The following is an 18,556-nucleotide window of genomic DNA, read 5'->3' as shown; positions in this document are numbered from 1 at the left end:
TTCACGGAATCTCTCGGTATTTTATGGACGCTTCCTACTGAAGTAATGGTGTGATATTAGAGACGGGGCCAAGCTTACCCACTGAAGGTGCTTTCTTTTATAGACTAGTTTGTCTGCCCTAGAGCGCTTGCTCTCCTCGGTGTACACTTTGTTCAGTCGCTTGGAGCAATGTATATTTCCCAATAGTCCAATCAAGATTCCTCTTGGCAAATGTGGCCAAACATCTAAAGCAAAACAATTCACCGTTTGAGTTGCACCCTTTAAACATGCCATAGGTTTGAATACAAAATCAAGTGGGTCATGATTTCTTTGTCTGCACCACACCCAACCCTGCTCGTGTGTTGTCAGATTGAGCAAACAGATTTATTTAAATGTTGATGAAACGAAAACCTTTTTGAATATTAGTTGCAAGGCAATTATTATATTCCCCTCCTTCACTGCTGTGTAAGAAATCTGTAATTTCACATTGATGTGGAGGAAATATAGAATACAACACTCATTCTCGTGAGATACCATTTTTGCGAAACGAGTGGACGTTCTGTGGTACCTGGCCGAGTGTTATTGTTCACATTTGGGATGTTTTGGGCACAGGAACTCGTTATTGATCCATAAACAAAAATATACCCCATGTATAGATGTATAGGACCTGGACATCGATGTAAACAAATACGGCAAGATGGCGAGGGACACTCCTTTTATCTATTTATGTATAGGGATCCGTTTTAATTTACTGACAAATAACAAGTTCCTGTGTTTTTTTGCCACAAAATCAGAAGTCAGGCATCAGAGTTTTCGAATGATTTCAGAACTGTTCACTTTTAGTGCTTTGATCGTGCATTCGTGTACGTTCCTTCATGACCAAAATGTCATCAGATGTAGAAAATGAGGGCTTGGCCACCTCCAGAATGCAAAGCAAATTTGATGCATGTGACTATCTTGTCAGGTTTAATAAAGTGTTTGCAAATGTCTCTTGTTTTCATGAGATGCCTTAGTTCTTTCTCAAAGTGGTAAAACGTATTGGAAGGGGAATGATGTCTCGTGATTTTTTATGAATGTAAAAAGTAGTTCCAGTGGAACAGAGGTCACGGTTATCCAATCAAAACGAATAAAAGGTCAACCATTTATGACACTTAGGGATTTAGTTTCTCGCCACCTGTATCTTCACCACGTGGGTAAAAAAGCCTGAGAAATAATGCAGGCTTCAGACTTTTATCATTCTGGTGCAACCCACAAGCATGGGTACAGAACTGACAAACCTAGAAACATAATCAAGGCGGACCAGGATTCGAACCCAAGATCATAGGGTTCTCGTGTGCCCAAGGGTGGCAACTCTGCACATCGAATTGTGGTGCAGTGGGTGATCATGGAGCAAGCCGCAGAATACAGTAACTGAAGTACTGTTCAAAGCAATCTAAGCTGCCTATTTCAGCTTTGTAGCAGTAAAAAGATCAGTCTTTGCTTGCTATGTTAAAAAAACCTCCCTGTGTCAATACTTTCCTCATACATGATGCTTGGGGAATATGTAAAATGCCACTTTGTAACTTTTCTCAAGAATTCAGCACATTTACATATAATTACAGGACAGAATGTCCCTATACTCTTCTCGTGTCACAAAAGTCTCCGGAGACATGACCCGACCATGCAGAGACTCCCTCAGCCATGACCTAATCTTTCAGAGTAATAAATTCATGAAACATATTCTTATGAAATCTTTATTTACAGAAGTATACATTCAACATACTGTAGAATACTAACAGAACACACTTGGGCAGTTTGAAAAATGTGTATGCAAGGCATGGAAAACATGGCAAAGAAATGCAGTTTGTGAATGAATTAGTTGAGTATGCTTGGTCTGGGCTGTAGTATCATGGCTCATGGATCACCCTGAGTATACTGGGAGTAACATACATATTCTGTTCTCACCCCAGACACACAAAATCTATTCTGTGACATCTGTACATCAAGGGCAGTCTACAAACTAGGAAAAGTATATTTCTATCCATATAATCATCTTAGCAGCAAGAATATTAGGCTCTACATGTTTTATCACAAGTGTACTAGGTTATTGTATTTTGCATTTACCCAGTACTATATGCTCCCAAGTAATAAACACATTTCCAGAACAAGTATATTTTTTCTCACAGACTATTCAGCATGTTCAGAGGTGAGTGTTCCTTCAGATGTACCCACTCGCACACAGCTACGGAGTGTCTTCATGTCAAGAGCGGATCCATCATTTCTAAAAGGGAGGGTTCCAAAATATCAAAATCCTCTCTCGGTCAATTTCACTGCCTAGACCATACTACCAATCTGTGATTAGAGTTCAGCTCTGGTGATACAGAAAATAATTACTGACTCACAAAAATATCATATATATGTGCCTTGCATTTATCACATAGAACATGAAAAAATGGACAGTTGGGCATACAATGCCCGAATAGCTGAAGGTATTAAAAAGAGGAATAGACAGAAAGGGTGAGAATGTACCCCTTATATTGTTATGGTCTGTTAACTGATTAAGTGCAAAAGCTCACAAGTACATCAAAACAGAAAAATAACTTCACTCTTACTTCACTCATCATTACAACACATTTTCACATTTTCTTTATCACATTCACATCATGTGGCTGACAATTCTTCATTTCAGGTCAATAAATATATTATTTCTAAATTTGTTAGAAGGAACATCGGTAAATGAAGTTATTACAAAACAGGGACAGAATAAAAGCATCTTTGTTTACAATGTCTCCAAAATGTATAAACATTTCACTTGCCAAAGATTAGCTTTATGTGTTACAAGGCAATTCCTGTACACACCAGCAGTCTACACTACATGTACAAATACTCCAGTATGTCCCGCATGACTGATGATGAACATTAGACTGACACAGCACTAGGTATGCATGAAGTGGAGACACAAGTAATGGCAGTGGCACATGCTGCATATTCAGCCAACTCCACCATGTCCACAGAACTCACAACATGCCATCTTCTCAAAGCAAACAATATGAAGTCTTTGATAGGCATTTAGAAGTTGGAAGAACATGAAGACATGAACTTATAAAGACAACAACTTATTACGGTGATAAGGCGATCTAACTTATTACATTTTCATGCAATGTTTTCTGGATAACAACTTCCCCGTTACTTGTTACATTTCAGGGCTACTTCTAACCTTCTTTGTTGCAAATAAGGACAACGTTCTTATCCAGAAAACATGGTTTGCAAATGTAATCAGATCACCTAAAAACAAAAAAACATTTTATGGTTTCTCAACGAAAATAAACAGCCCTCTGTAAAGATGGTTACTGCAATGCCTATCACTCCAGATTCTTTGTGTTCATGTGAGTCAAAGCTGAAGTTTTTTCCATGCTCATTGCACTAATTGGCACTTAGCATAAATTAATCTGGTGAAGGAGAAAAAACAACTTAACATTGGCATTGCATTGTCAAAATTAACTATGAAAATACAAGATTGAAACAAATTTGACAGCTTAATAAATAGAGGATATACACAAGACATATGGAATATCCTATCTTTAATATACTTTTTGTGTACTCGTAGTTGTCTAATGAAAAATGAAATAATTTCATTGCAAATGTAAAACCTTGAAGTGTAAATTTTCTCTACCTAAAAGGGACATTTCACCAGCCCTTGTAATTACGACAAGAAGTGGTTCCGTGTTTGCAAAGTCTTAAAGAAATATAAACAAAAGTAACAAAAGTAACAAAAAATATCAATTCTTTATCATATATTTGCATATAATATACAAAATGAACCCCAACAAAGAATATTCTTGAAATCTACAGACGTATATCGAAGCAAAAGAATACCGGGTACACGCTGGTCAAGTAACAGAAATGGCGCTTCATGAAACAGTCTCAAATGACGAGTAAAATGAGAAATTTTCAGTTCATAATGAAACATTTTCAAGAGAATAACAAACTGCAAGAGCGATATTAACTACATAAATGACCAACTGTCATTACTTCGTCATGTATATGAAGCCAACAGTTTGTGTACGGGCATCTTCCCGAGGCAAGTGAGTTAACTGACTATAAAAGTCCAGTTTCCACCCTTGCCGAACTAGCTGGTATTATGGAGTTACATTTTGGCTGGACTAACAAGTCCATGCATAGTCCAATCAAAATCGCGCACCGAAATCGAAATCAGGATCGTAAAGTGTCATGCAGATTTTGGTTGACTGCAGGATTTGCATGTGCACCGCTAACTCGTTGTCAACAGATATTTTCTAAATCTTTTCCTGTTTTTTTAATCAAGGTGCTCACGTGATTTGATGCACTTTGCGATGTAAGACTCGTTTATCACAATATAGATCTTGATTATCGATCAGATCGTCTTGACTGGGCGCCACAGTTTTGTTCGAAGCAAATGCAAGTGATGCAAGGGGTTGAATCTGATTGGTAAATAGGAGAGGCATAGAAAGGACATAACTCGTGATAGCCACTGGTGGTGCTACGATCGAGCCCAGTAATTCCAGCCTAGTTCGGCAAGGGTGGAAACTGGACTTTTAAAGTCAGTTCACTCTCTTGCCTCGGGAAGATGGTGTACGGGCTGGACACGATAACTCTGTTAGTGTTCACTGCAGTGAAATATCACTTTTTCAACTTTCACACTGAAGTATATAATAAATAAATCCACTATCTCACTGATAATCCCTTACTTAAAAATAAGGATATTCCATAGATTAGTTACGTCTAACAATACAAAAAACTTAACATATTCTAAAAAGAAAACATCAGATCAATTGCCTATGGACATTTTGAAAGAAAGTATGTACATATTCTTAAATATTTCAAAATGTAAAATTTATGATAGGTCTTAAATTCAACCAAAACTTTTGTCATTTTAACAGACTTGACATGTCAGATGCTTGCTTAACAGTTCTGAATGATTGCATAATACAACTGGTAAACAGTATCATAAATATGCCACACTATCTACAAACTCAGGCATCCAAATTATTCACTTCAGCATCATCGACAGCTAAACCATAACAAAAGACAACTACAATAGTTATCCACAGCAGACATTCATTGCCAACTTCAATGCTGCGAATGTGATCCAAAGGGGGATGTATGGGGCCACACATCCTTGTTTGAGACACCACTCGTCAACTATCACGTGTTTCTGTTCACTTGGCGACATGGAAATAATTTACACCACCTCGTTTTCATGATCCTGGGTCCACCTCTGGCATTAGCTTATCGAGGGGCAATTGGGGTAGCCTGGTGGTTAAAGCATTTGCCCGTCACACCAAAGATCCAGGTTCGATTCCCATCTTGGATACAATGTGTGAAGCCCATTTCTGGTGTCCCCCGCCATGATAATGCTGGAACATGGCTGAAAGCGGCGTTAAAACTCACTCACTCACACACTATTAGTTCATCGAGGGGCATGCTGCCTCCACATGACAGTTCCTTCCACAGTTATCTCAAACTGTGTGACAGCCACGCACTTGGTTTGGTATAACGACCTTCATCATGTCACATTTGATCAACAAATGCACACACTGTAGCATGTTCAGAAAGGTAGCCAGCAGCCATGCTGTACATACACATCTATTCTATGTCCCAAATAAACTTCTGTCTAATTTCAGGCATATCTGAAGGTTGTGATCTCTCGATTGTGTATAGCTTGTCGGGACAGTCTGACTCAGAATCTGTCTTTCCTGCTGGTTCAGCCTCAGTGTCCACTACTTCGCTGCCACTCTTCACACCCCATGCAAACATATGGGACGTTTTGCGATTTGAGCGACGGGCATTAACTACTGGTTTTCCTGGCAGGTGTGATTTTTCCTTTTCCTCTTTTTCTTCCAATTGTGGAGGATTTTCCCGAACCCCATCAATTGGTGTCTGACAACCACTTTCAAATGTCACTTTATTCGGGTCACCTTCAACATTTGAAAGTGAAGCATCTTGCAAATCTGCCAAACTAACGTTGAAGAATTGAGTCTTTGACTTTGGACCTGGTTTCCTTTTCCTGATTTCAATCGGCTGCACAACGATATTTAGGTCTTTAGTAACTGCAGATGAAGTGATATTCTTAGTTTTCCCATTGGTTGATCCTTGAATGGGATTCTGTTGGGATTCATTTGTGACCGTATCATCACCACCTTGCTCCATCCTATCAGTTGTGGAGAGAGTGTTTGTACTGGGGTTATACGTCACACAGGTTGGGGAAATGGCTGTGCAAACAGTCTCTGGCGTAACTTTCATCGCCCTGCCCGTTTCATCACTAGCCTCTGGCATTATCTTACAACGAGCAATGATCTTTATTTTTTCCTTCACTGGTCCAGGTTTGGGGGCAGCCACCACGATAGTGTTCTCAGGCTTATTATTACCAGTGGCTTGCACCTTAGGGCGTTCAGGTAGCTTGGTTGCCATGGATTCTTTGAGTTTCATCACAGCTGCCTCTTTCAGTTTCTCGAGTGCCTCACCATCACTACATGTGTCCATCAAGACCTGACGTATTATTGTCGGCTTCTTCACAGGGTCTGTAGTCTTTGGTGGCACTGACACAGTTGCTGACGGAGGAGGGAGATTAGACAGAGTTCCTGATGATGGGGGAAGATGAGACACAGTAGCTGATGGCACATGGGACACTGTAATAGGGGTCAGGGAGTTGTTCTTAATAACAAAGCTGTTGCTACTGTCCGGTGGGAGGGTGGTTATTTTGGCAGAACACAGAGGTAACATGGGACGTGAAGACGAGCTGCTGGTGCTGGTGCTTTGTGTAGGGGTCACAGCAGTTGTAGGCACAGTGACAAATCTCTCCTGAGACACTTCCCGCTCTACCTCCTCATCAAGTCCAGGAGCATCCATAGTATCCTCATCGTCATCCTCATCCTCATCCTCATTCTCAAAGCAGACGTCAACCACCTCCTTGGAACCATAGCTATCGTCATCCTCGTCATCGGAGTCTGGGTTCTTCTCAATGATGAAAGCTTTCTTGTTGGCACTCATGTCCATGAGGTACTCAAACTTCTCAGACTTCCGTTTCAGGGCCTGCTTTCTCAGCTCAAACTGTGTCACCTTCTGTTTCAGTGCTGGAACAACAAAGCAGGAAGGAACCATCTTTAGAGTGTGTTTCTCAGTCAAATTACAAGATGAAAAGCAACAAGAGTTTGCCATTAACGTAGCTATATCCCCCGCCCCTGTTGCAGAATTTATTACATAATTAAATCTACACAAACCCTAACTAACCGAAGTGGAACTTGTCATGGAAATTGTAAAAAAAAGAAGAGTTTGGAACCTAAGTCCATTTTTTTGCCATGGAAACGTAAAAAATAAAAATGTCTAAAATTTCTAAATAGCAAAAGGCACCAGTTCAGCATGAACCTGACAAACCTGCAAAATATCATGAAAAATATTGAATGGTTTCTGAGTTATGCTCCAGAAACGAAACGTGATGTACGGATGTACGCATGGACGGACGAAGCCCGTTTCTATATCCCCCTACAACAAAAGAATTCAACTCTATATCATGTATAATGTAGAGCTTTAGACAGGTCTAACACTTATGGGGCATGTGATCCCTCTTCTTTGAACTGAGTTGGTAGGGATATATGGCAATAATTCATCCATATCAAGGCACAGGACACTTAACATGGGCTTATCACTTTTATAGAACCTGATTCAATCCACATGAGTCATGACAATCAAACACTTAAACCACTGGACTACCCTAATTATGTGTGAAAACAAAGGATCTTCCTTGAGAAATACAGGGCCAAGACGTCAGAAATGGGGATGATATATTAATACCCCAATAAGTGATCACAAGGCCATCTATTAGAGTCAGAGCTATGACTGTCATAAGTCTATGTTTAAGTATGACTGTATGGGAGTTACGACAATCGTGCTGAAATTGCTCTGTGAAATGGGGTCCTGGTGAGTGGATTCAGTCACTACCCCTTTGCCCCAGTGGACTTTTTATCATTGAGTTGGTGGCAGGAAACACATATGGTACAGAATGAGAGGCCCTGCATACTTAATACCAAGTTATTCTGATTTGTAAGGTAAATATTGCAAACATATTTGTGAAAGAGTATCACAAGTTTGGTGCATGCTGTCTGATTGAAAGAGGGTTCAAATCCCAGATTCAATCTGGCTGCTTCTTGGTTTGTCAGCACCGTAACTGTGCTCTTGGATCTCACCAAAGTCACTAACAAGAGGTTGGCATTAGGCACTCAGAAAGCAGTTTTCTTGAGCTTTATGGCACCAGTTCCAAAATAGCGACTTCCAATCCAGATCTCTCAATTTAGAATTTAACAAAATTGTGGAACTAGAAATACAGGAAACTATTGAGACTGTGCATAAAGGTTCAGAGTGACAAAACACTCTCCACAAGATTCTATGACAAGAGGTATGACTTCAAAGTTGTTTCATTACAGTTACAACATTCAAGGCCTCAGTAAAGCTTTCAAAATGTTTTATGGAGACATGTGAAGGACATTTCCAAAATTGACGCATCAGTGACAAAAATTATGTCCGATGCAATTCCCTATTTTGACTTGTATCACATGTTACCATTTTTTTTCAGGTGAACAATTGACTTGCCTTGCTGATGTGTCTGACAGGTGCTACCGGCGGGGCAGGATATGCTCACCTTTTCGCAAACACCTGGTATCCTCACTATGAGATAGTGATTCATAAACACATGCTCACGATATAGTCGGAATCGTACAATTGACTCATTTTTTGTCACAGATTTCTTATGAATATGGGAGGGCTTTGTTGCTTTTATTCCATCCATGGCGATTGAAAGCCTTCTATTTCAAATGTTTATCCCATTGAAGCAAGAGACAGACGATGTCTAGCAATCAGAATCAGTCGTACAGCCTAAGTGATCAACATCGTCAGCAGCGATCCATGTCGTCGACGTACGATAACATACGATCAACCAGTCACCGAGTCTGACCACCTGATCGGTTAAGTCGCCTCCTATCTATGACCAGCATCGGTTGCTGGGGACCGATTCTAACCCGGTATCCCCACGGGTGTCTTCTTGACTGAATTCCATCACTGGCATCTCACCTTCCATTTCTTTGTCAATCTTGGCCTGCTGCTGGTCCATATCAGACTTGAATGCAGACAGCCTCTCTTTCAGCTTTCTCATCAGGCCCAGGGTACGCACAATATTACTCACACGAACAGCATCTGGCAACAATCAGGGGTCACAATGATTCTTTCAGGTTTGTATGAATGCTGTTACTGTAAGGGGTAGCTTAATATTTACAAGGAAGCAGCCCATTACATGAATCAACATCTGATCTCAACTGTCATAAAGTGATCACTAAATTGTCACTCACCACTGGCCCGGACTTGGTGTGTGACTAGGTCAGACTTGAAGATATCCAGGGTTATTTTGATTTCTCGGAAGAAGTGTTCCAGGAGTCCGAGTTCCATGATTCCGATCCAAAACTGGCGGTCCTCCTCTGCTGTCTCAGCATCGACTTCCAGGGGCTCAATATCTACTTCCTTAGCCTTGGAGAAGGCTGCAGCAACATCTGGAGGCAGCACTATAACAAAAACAGCATCCAATTCATAAATCTTCCCTTCCTATTTGTGACACATATGGAAAAACATTCATAAATTAGTTGGAGTGGCTGAGGGTGATAGTCACTGTGTAATCAAAGACAGGTTTGTTTCCTCGCCTTCAACAGCTGTGGTGACAATTAAACATGTTTTCACTTTTTTGCCTATTGATTTCGTTTGGGGCTTTTGAACTTACAAGCAATGTTCTGCTTGTGCATTTGCAGGGCTGGATTTAAGGAAATTGATTTATCTTGCACCAGGTACATGTTGCCAAGAAAACCTAGCTGCACCAGGCAAACCAAGTAACACTGTTGCCCCATGATTTCTTCCAAAATCGAAACGTGCACATAATCTTGAAGTACCCACAGTTTGATTTCAAACCCCCAAAAAACATGACCAATTACACCCAACACAGGGATAACAGCATCTCCCCTAGAAAAGGGAGTTAACTGACTATAAGAGTCCAGTTTCTACCCTTGCCGAACTAGCCTGGAATTATGGAATCATATTTAGGCTTGACTAATAAGTCTTTGCATAGTCGAATCAAAATCGTGTAATGAAATCAACACCCGGATTCGTAAATTGCTGTGCAGATTTCGGTCGATTGCAGGATTTGCAAAGCATGTGTCCACCATTTTAGCATCAACATATGTATTTCAAATCTTTTCATGTTCTTAATCAAGGTGCTCAAATGATTTGATGCACCTCGCAAAGTAAGACATGTCTTGCTACAATAAAGACTGTGATTACTGATTAGATCATCTTGACTGGGCGCCGCCATTTTGTTTGAAGCAAATGCAAGTGATATGAGAGGTGGAATCTATATTGGTCAATATGAGGAAAATGGAATAGACATAACTCGTAATAGCGCCTGGTGGTACTACGATTGAGCCCAGAAATTCAAGCCTAGTTTAGCAAGGGTGGAAACTGGACTTTTGGAGTCGGTTAACTCTCTTGCCACAGGAGGATGGGATTACTGATGAAGTATGACACTTTGAGGTATTGCATGTGTGTTCAATGATTGATGTTGTGTGGACATGTAAGGTTAGCCCCAAATTTGAAAGATTTTGAGATGCATGTGCTGCATGTAGACATAAACATTAGGTTGCATTTTTCAACATTAGGTTGCCCTGGTGCATGTTTTATATAATGAATCAATCCCTGATTTAGAATTAATTTCAACACCTTGAACAGAACCATGGAAGCTGCTGTGAAAAAAGCTCACCTTCTGCTGATGATGCAATAGGTTTCTCCAACAAAGACTGCAAGAGCGCCACATTAGGTTTAACATCCACTGGTTCCGGAATACCTTTCATCTCAATCGTCGGAATGTTGGGCAACCGTGACTCGCTGTCATCTGGCAGATGGCAGTATGTGTGTTCATTTATGCTGCTCACAAACTCCACTTTAGGAACCAGAGTTGGTGGTGAAATTACATTATTTCTGTTAACAGGTGATCTGGCTATGCATCTACCAGTGCAAAATTCATCATGGCGATAGAAATCCAGGGTGGAAGATTCAATGTATTTCCTGTACAAACATAAAGAGATAAAAATATCTTTAAAAAAGTAAACATGGTAAATCAGGGAAAACAAACAATGAAGACATCTATATATGTGAGACATGACTCATTGTGATCAGACTGTAAGCCAAAGATGTGAATCATTGCCACCAAGCAATGGTTTATCTGGTCCAGGCTTGACTATTTACCGTCTATTATTACAAGAAATCTGAAACAGCAATAAGCCTTGAAACCATGCCTGTAATCAGAATTAAAAAGCTTTGATTATTAGTCTTCACAATATTGAGTTAACTGAATGTGTTGTATGCATGTGTATGGGTATGTGTGGGCATGTACGTGTATGGGTATGCGTGAGCATGTACGTGTATGGGTAGGTGTGAGCATGTACGTGTATGGGTAGGCGTGAGCATGTACGTGTATGGGTATGCGTGAGCATGTTAGTGTATGGGTATGCGTGAGCATGTACGTGTTAGGGTATGCGTGAGCATGTACGTGTATGGGTAGGCGTGAGCATGTACTTGTATGGGTATGCGTGAGCATGTACGTGTATGGGTAGGCGTGAGCATGTACGTGTATGGGTAGGCGTGAGCATGTACGTGTATGGGTAGGCGTGAGCATGTATGTGTATGTGTATGCGTGAGCATGTGCGTGTATGGGTATGCCTGAGCATGTGCGTGTTAGGGTATGCGTGAGCATGTACGTGTATGGGTATGCGTGAGCATGTACGTGTATGGGTATGCCTTAGCATGTTTGTGTGAATGGCTATATGTTCACATACATGCAGCAATACATGCAGCAATCTGTGTGTGCGTGACTGAGGTGGTGTGGGGTTGAATATAAAAAGGGTATGACGCGTATCTTATTTCATTATTTCAGAAATACAGGGAGAAGGGGAGTTGTTTATTGTACGAGTATGTGTTGCTTATTCCTAAAATGAGATATCAACATTATTTACAACCTCAAAATTACATTTCCTGAATATTCTCATAATTCCTATTTAACTTTCCCCAAACTTTGCCATATTGCCATATCTCACCCACTTTTGGATGCAATCTTTCGGCCACTGGACTTATCTGCTTTGCCCAGTTACATCTAAGGGGATCAACTCACTACCCTCTCAAAAACAAGAAAACAGTGTTATCACTATCCCCCGCCATGGGGCACACTCAAATTGAGTTTGTTCATACAGTAGTAAATATAAACTATAAATCCTTAGAAGAAATAAGTACTAGGATCGCTTTATGTCATCAGAAAAATTAATGATAAATGTGAAATAAATACACAAAAAAGGACCCTTCATTATTATTTAAACAGGGGTAAATAATTTTAAAGCGTGTACTTTATACTAACATCTTTTAAGAGGCTGTACATAATGTTGATATCTCATATAAGAAATAAACAACTTGTGGCTGTTGTTTATCGTGTAATAAAACACTTCTGGGAAAAGAAACCACATTCCTCTTCCTCATATTTTTCAAAATGTTTAAAATTTCCAAATAATTAATCACAGAGTCCATGATTGATGATTTTGGTGAGAAACTGTAACCAACAAAGAAAATCAATTATTATATACCACTCAAAAAAAGTTAAAGAACACCATGACAGATAAACTATAGCAATATGAAAGAATCAGTTATTCTTTAACTTCTTTTGAGTAATACATTTAACTTCTAATAATAACTTAAATTTCTAATCCTACCTGACTTGGATGCCATTGATTCTGATTGCATTTTTCCAGTCTTTGAGTTTTTCTTTGTCTCCCATCACAGAAAAGACCTTTGGTGTAATGAAGCGCCCTTGGAATTCAATACACTCTCTGTGAATACCCGGACAGTAGAACTTGTTTTTGTGTAGACGGCCCTTCACACTGCCACAGGTGATCTTTATTATTGACATCTCTGCCATCCTACAAAGTCAATTTATGACTAGACTATTTCTTGCACCTGACAGTTGTGTATATGATGTAAGAGCTTGGGTGACACGATACATCGTGCACAGGTACATCATGAGTTTTCATGCAATGATATATGTGGTAAGTCTTTTCTGTATTGACACAAGATGATACACTTGGTAAAATAAACTACTTACTGCTAATTGAATGGCCCCTAGCAGTTTTTGTCAGTCAAATATTGCAATTTGCATTTTGAGTTCACTACTAAAAATAGCTATTACGAACATGTGTGTACAGCAAGCTTTTCCTCTTCAACCTGCTCTGAAATATTTAGTCAAGAAGTTTCCATGCATTTTGGTGAAAACGTACATATCGTATCGTATTGTGACCTATGTATCATGATACATATAGTATCGTGACCCAGCTTTATCATTTTACCCCTAGTAATAGCTATAGTGACTTGTGACCACATAAGCATTTGTTACGACTCAACTTACTCAAAGATATTTCACTGGGCATTCAAATATGTAAAAACAATAAGCCCTTACTCTTAATGAGATAGGAGCGTCTTTTACATAACCTCTGAGTGAATTTTTGTTTATGTGAGGAAAATAAGAACGTTAACCTTGCATATGTTTGATGAAACTTCTTTGACTCATTTGTGCAAGAGAAAAGGCAGGCAGTACAAATAGCAAAAAGATACAGATATTGTCAGTCTTATGCTAGTCCTCAGTTTTCTTCGTACAATCTATAGTACTTGAAAAAGTGAATACCTTTGGGATCCCAAGTGACAAAATAAACATGCCGACAAACAAGACAAATGTTTTTTTCCATATAGGATTCTTATGACATTGTAAACTGACAGAAGTAGGTCATATTTCTTGCGTGATTACGGACGTGACAATGGCACAGTTGCACTAGTCATTGGCTAATAGGAAAGCTGCCTGTGATGAATAAAAGAGTACTTTTGATCATATGGTCCAGCTTACACAAAGGTTTTTCTTTATACATTCATAACAATCAGAATGACATTATTCTCTTTACAGAATAATTGGGCTTCAGCATCGGCAGCAATCAACATAATTTATTTATCAAGCAGGATATCAAGTAATAACACCACACAATATTACTGTCTGTAATATTGTATACTGACACATGTTGGAGCAGAAATATTATGCCAACATTGATGGTAGCCATGTAAATATGAATGAAAGACTGTGTAAAGAAAATACTAACACATCCCCTACATTGTGAGAGAATTTAATCTTAAGAAATTAACATTTTTATTCACAAGACAGTCAAAACAGGATAATGATGAGTTATGATTGCTAACATTACGAGCAGGGCTAGGGCTTAGAAGATACACTTAATTGAGATACTAATATGTATCTTCATAGTAAATTACGTCTGCAATGTGATACGTAACAACTGTATTTTTGTCACATAAGGACCTATATTCCATCATCAACATGATCAAATAAAACAACCCGAGACATGACCAAAACTATCTGGTCCACTTAAATAAATGATTCTAATAAAGGCTTGAGAACTCTTGAGTCCCTGGAAAATAGTATTTTTTATTCATTGTCTATACATATCTTTTATATGGCATAATGATACAATTGCAGTTGGACATGTTGGAACAAAAACATTACGGCAATATTGATGGTCTGTCATGTATTATTTTGTACCAATACAAGTCAATACATTTATCATGATGCACAGATAATTTGAACACTTGCTAGACAACCCTAATCAGTTATGAATGTTCAATTCAGTTATTATTAATAGTAATAAAAACAACAACTTGTTTTGACATTTGAAAGTTTGGCCATATATATTTGACATTAATCCAATTTGCCAGATGTGGCAACAATGTGAAAATGATAGAATACCATAACTTTTAACTTTAGGAAAAAAAATAGATCAAAATAAATTTTGATCGACACCTGTACATGTGTGTAGTATATTTTAAAAAATCATGTATATCCATTTATACATTTGTTTGAACACAGACCCTATATATTACATCAATGATTGGCCTCTCCCTGTCAGATTTACATTATTTAATATTTGTCTTTTCATAATTGCAAAGGAATTACCTTTGTGAAAACTAATGACACTCACGTAAATTACAACATCACAATATTCGGGTGAGAGTACGTACTACAGATACCAGACACGCCAAATAGAAGTAAAAACCAAGGGACGGTCGAAACCACCATGTTATGTTTTTCACACCGTGTGCTCCGAAACATCATTTCTTGGAGCAACAACAAAAATACACCAAAATATATTCTCATCGAGAGTTAAACGTTCGCACTGCAATCCGCGTAATCTGTACTTCCGTTTGTCACGTCCAACGGCACGTTGTTACTTTCAACAACAGTGTTGCACATGATTTCAAATGCGAAGGTAAACAGCCGAGTCGGACAAGGTGAGCGTCATGTGAGAAAACGTATTTCACTATATTTCATAACAATCTTGAATTAAATTACTTACTTCTTGGACACTTTACCGAAGCCACGGCCTCGGCTGCCCACTCTATTTTTCATCATTTTGCGACCAACACGTCAAACTATGGCGGCCAGCACGTTATTTCCTACAAACCTCATGACGTCACCGACGTTCCCGCACACGCCAGTCAGAGGCGTACTATTTTCCTAACAATGAGTGTCGTATTTCAGAGCGCCAGGCGAATTCGCAATAAACGTAAATGAATGTCTTGAGAGTGACAAGTTAAAGAAATCAATTACTAAACGAAATCTAAACAGACTATAAGCAAACTCTAAGTACATTTTGAATGTTTGTCAGATACCATGACACCTTCAAAATAAAACCTTTTTTAACTTCTCCCAATACGTGGTACAATATTGATTTACTACTTATAATAACTGTCTATGATATTGAAAAAAAAATCTTTGTACAAACATGATTAATAATATAGTAAAATTCTCATTCGGCTTAAAGAATTCTTATTATTGTTTAAAAAAATTAAAATAGAGAAAACTCTACGATTACTAACTGGACTTTTCAGAACCTAATAGATTTGCACATTACGCATCTATAATCCAGCACCTGATTTATTCAAACACACTACAATGTTTTTCAACCATAAAGCATTTTCTGTGCACAACATTTTCCTGTTGGGTATTATTTGCGCAGTGCTTCATTCGTATGTTTTCATTTCAGGGTTTTGTGATCCATTTATATTATTTGCATTTTATTTCCCTTTAGACGACGAGAACAATGTATACATATGAGAGTAGTTGATACGAATACACCCTCATATTGTTCTGCGCTGAGAGTGGTATTTGAGGCCGCTCGCCTTCATCGTGGCGTGAGGGGGTAGGGGCGCTGAAATAAATTGATAACGACTAAAATGGCTCTAAATGAAGACTGTTTGTGATAAATACAACATATGATACCAAACGTTCACTTCAAAGCAACCGTTTTATTCGCCTAGCGAATAACTGCTTCAAGAATATGAAAATGGAAGGCTACGGCACGAGTTTACAAACGCCTTTGTGATTGACAGCTCGCTGGTGAACGTGATTCCGAGGTCACCATGACCTGACCTATTTTCTTCGCGCCGGTTGGTTATGTTCGATACGGCTTCTCGCTCGTTTCCGGAGGGTGATTAAGGATTCGTCACACGTTTAGTTAGCTGTAATTCTGTGTATTGTCCGTTTGTTTATAAATGTTTCAGTCGTCTCACCGACGTCGATGTTAATTTATTATCAAGAATATTAACTTGGCAATGTTTATCAACACGGGACAGAACAAACAATGTCAGGCATGATACTTAGTTAAAAATAATTATGAATACGTATGCATCTCGAATTACTATCTAAATAGTGCTATACATGTAATAAACATACGTTTAGGATAAATGTATACTTCCATTCTTAGCTCATTACATTAATGAAACTATATTTTGACGGATTGTTTGATAGGCATTTCGTAGAAGTTGACGGATGACAAAGCAGACACAAGTTATGGATAACGACTTTTTGTCTTACTGTAAATGGCGACGTTTCGGTATAGATCCTTATACCGTTCCCAGGCAAGGCTATATATACGGATCTATACCGAAGAGCAAGGCTTGACAACGGTATAGGGATCTGTATCGAAACGTCGCCATAACAGTAAAATAAACAAGTTGTTATCCATAAATTGTGTCTTCTTTGTCATATATTCTGACGTTTTAATCAACTCTGCAGAGTATATATTTAAGTGTATTAACTGTTACGCTTTAAATAACAATGGCTAGCACTGAGTTAAAAAAAACTCGTGCGGATTATTGAGGATAGTATACTGATATTTACTGCTTCATTTACAATGATGCTTATAAGGAAAAAATTAAAGTTAATTTCACATTTAACTCCGCGGGAAAACATGGAAAAGGGAAACAAAATCACCTCATGTACTAGCATTTGAGGAAACCGGACGAAATAGGTTGTCCAAAGAAAGATCCCTTTGACACTGAGGCAAGTAAGCTATTGCTATTATTTGTCTTACAACGCGTTGTTGAGGATTCTTTTACTTTTAAATTTGTCATTATTTATGAATTATTACTGTTGCAAGTGCATAGATTGGTTCCAAGTATAGAAGAAAATTTGTTAAAATGTACCACAGTAGAGTGAATAGCTGTGTCATCATGTCGATACTGCGTCAATTGTTAACCGTCTTAAGCCGGAAACATTTGAATTGTCTTTACTATTGGTAATGACAATGCCATTTGTTTTCAACTACGAGGAATCTGATTGGACGTTCCGTGTATTCCGTGTATTCCGCAGAGTATTGTGCCAGGATGTGACTTGTTGGCCGCGCTCGCTACGCTGCATACTAGGGGTATAAGCTGACTGTTATTAGCATGCGTACAGCTTCGTCTCGTCGTTGACTGGCATTTAGAAATGAAACACATAAGGAAGAGAGGTTATGGATGTCAAATTCCTTGTTATGATGAACACAACCTTTCGGAGTTTATACTTTCTCCTTCATCAGGTGCATAAGTGCTATGAAGCAGAAAACACATACATGTACCTGTAACGCACCTGTAACGTACGTATAACTTTGTTTGTTGTTTAACGCCGCACTCAGCAATATTCCGGCTATATAACAGCAGTCTGTAAATAATCGAGTCTGGACCAGACAATCTAGTGATTGACATCACGAGCATCGATCCACTCAATTGGGGTCATATGCTTCAACCAAGTCAGCGAGCCTGACCACCCGATCCCCTTTGTCGCCTCTCACGACAAGCATAGTCGCCTTTTACGGCAAGCATGGGTTGCTGAAGACCTATTATACCCCGGATCTTCACGGGTCGTGTTGTGTTGCCCATACCAAATAAGTCGACATCCATAAATTCTCGTCCTTACCTTTGTCTAATTTCACTGCTCAGTGTAAACTGTAAACTGGTCACGTCTCTGTTCTGACACAATGTATGGTCTTACCGGTCGTAAAATATTGCGTCCTACATATTCGAATACAAATTGTTTGTTTGTTTGTTGTTTAACGCCGCACTCAGCAATATTCCAGCTATATGACGGCGGTCTGTAAAATAATCGAGTCTGGAC

The 18,556-nt window shown here is 38.9% G+C and overlaps 1 protein-coding gene across 1 annotated transcript; it reads right to left on the bottom strand.

Annotated features, from left to right (window-relative positions):
- Positions 1-5,311: 5,311 nt before the first annotated feature.
- Positions 5,312-15,593, bottom strand: LOC139468685 (uncharacterized). Its single transcript, XM_071250808.1, has 6 exons — positions 15,477-15,593; positions 12,783-12,989; positions 10,787-11,091; positions 9,336-9,545; positions 9,061-9,183; positions 5,312-7,070 (listed from the first exon to the last, which is right to left on the bottom strand). Exons 1-6 carry the CDS (start codon positions 15,530-15,532, stop codon positions 5,584-5,586), a joined length of 2,388 nt encoding a protein of 795 aa, XP_071106909.1. The 5' UTR covers positions 15,533-15,593; the 3' UTR covers positions 5,312-5,583.
- Between the last annotated feature and the right edge of the window lie 2,963 nt (positions 15,594-18,556).

The sequence above is a fragment of the Haliotis cracherodii genome, unplaced genomic scaffold (assembly GCF_022045235.1).
Source record: "Haliotis cracherodii isolate W230 unplaced genomic scaffold, xgHalCrac1.p SCAF_1, whole genome shotgun sequence".
Classification (NCBI taxonomy): Eukaryota; Metazoa; Mollusca; class Gastropoda; order Lepetellida; family Haliotidae; genus Haliotis; species Haliotis cracherodii.
This window is presented reverse-complemented; position numbering and strand designations above follow the sequence as displayed.

Excerpts from the sequence above, each read along its gene's own strand:
- LOC139468685 (XM_071250808.1), bottom strand. The coding sequence starts at position 15,532 with ATGATGAAAAATAGAGTGGGCAGCCGAGGCCGTGGCTTCGGTAAAGTG. Across the intron at positions 11,092-12,782 it reads ATCAATGGCATCCAAGTCAG|GAAATACATTGAATCTTCCA; the intron begins GTAGGATTAGAA and ends ATGTTTGTACAG. Across the intron at positions 9,184-9,335 it reads ACACCAAGTCCGGGCCAGTG|ATGCTGTTCGTGTGAGTAAT; the intron begins GTGAGTGACAAT and ends GATTGTTGCCAG.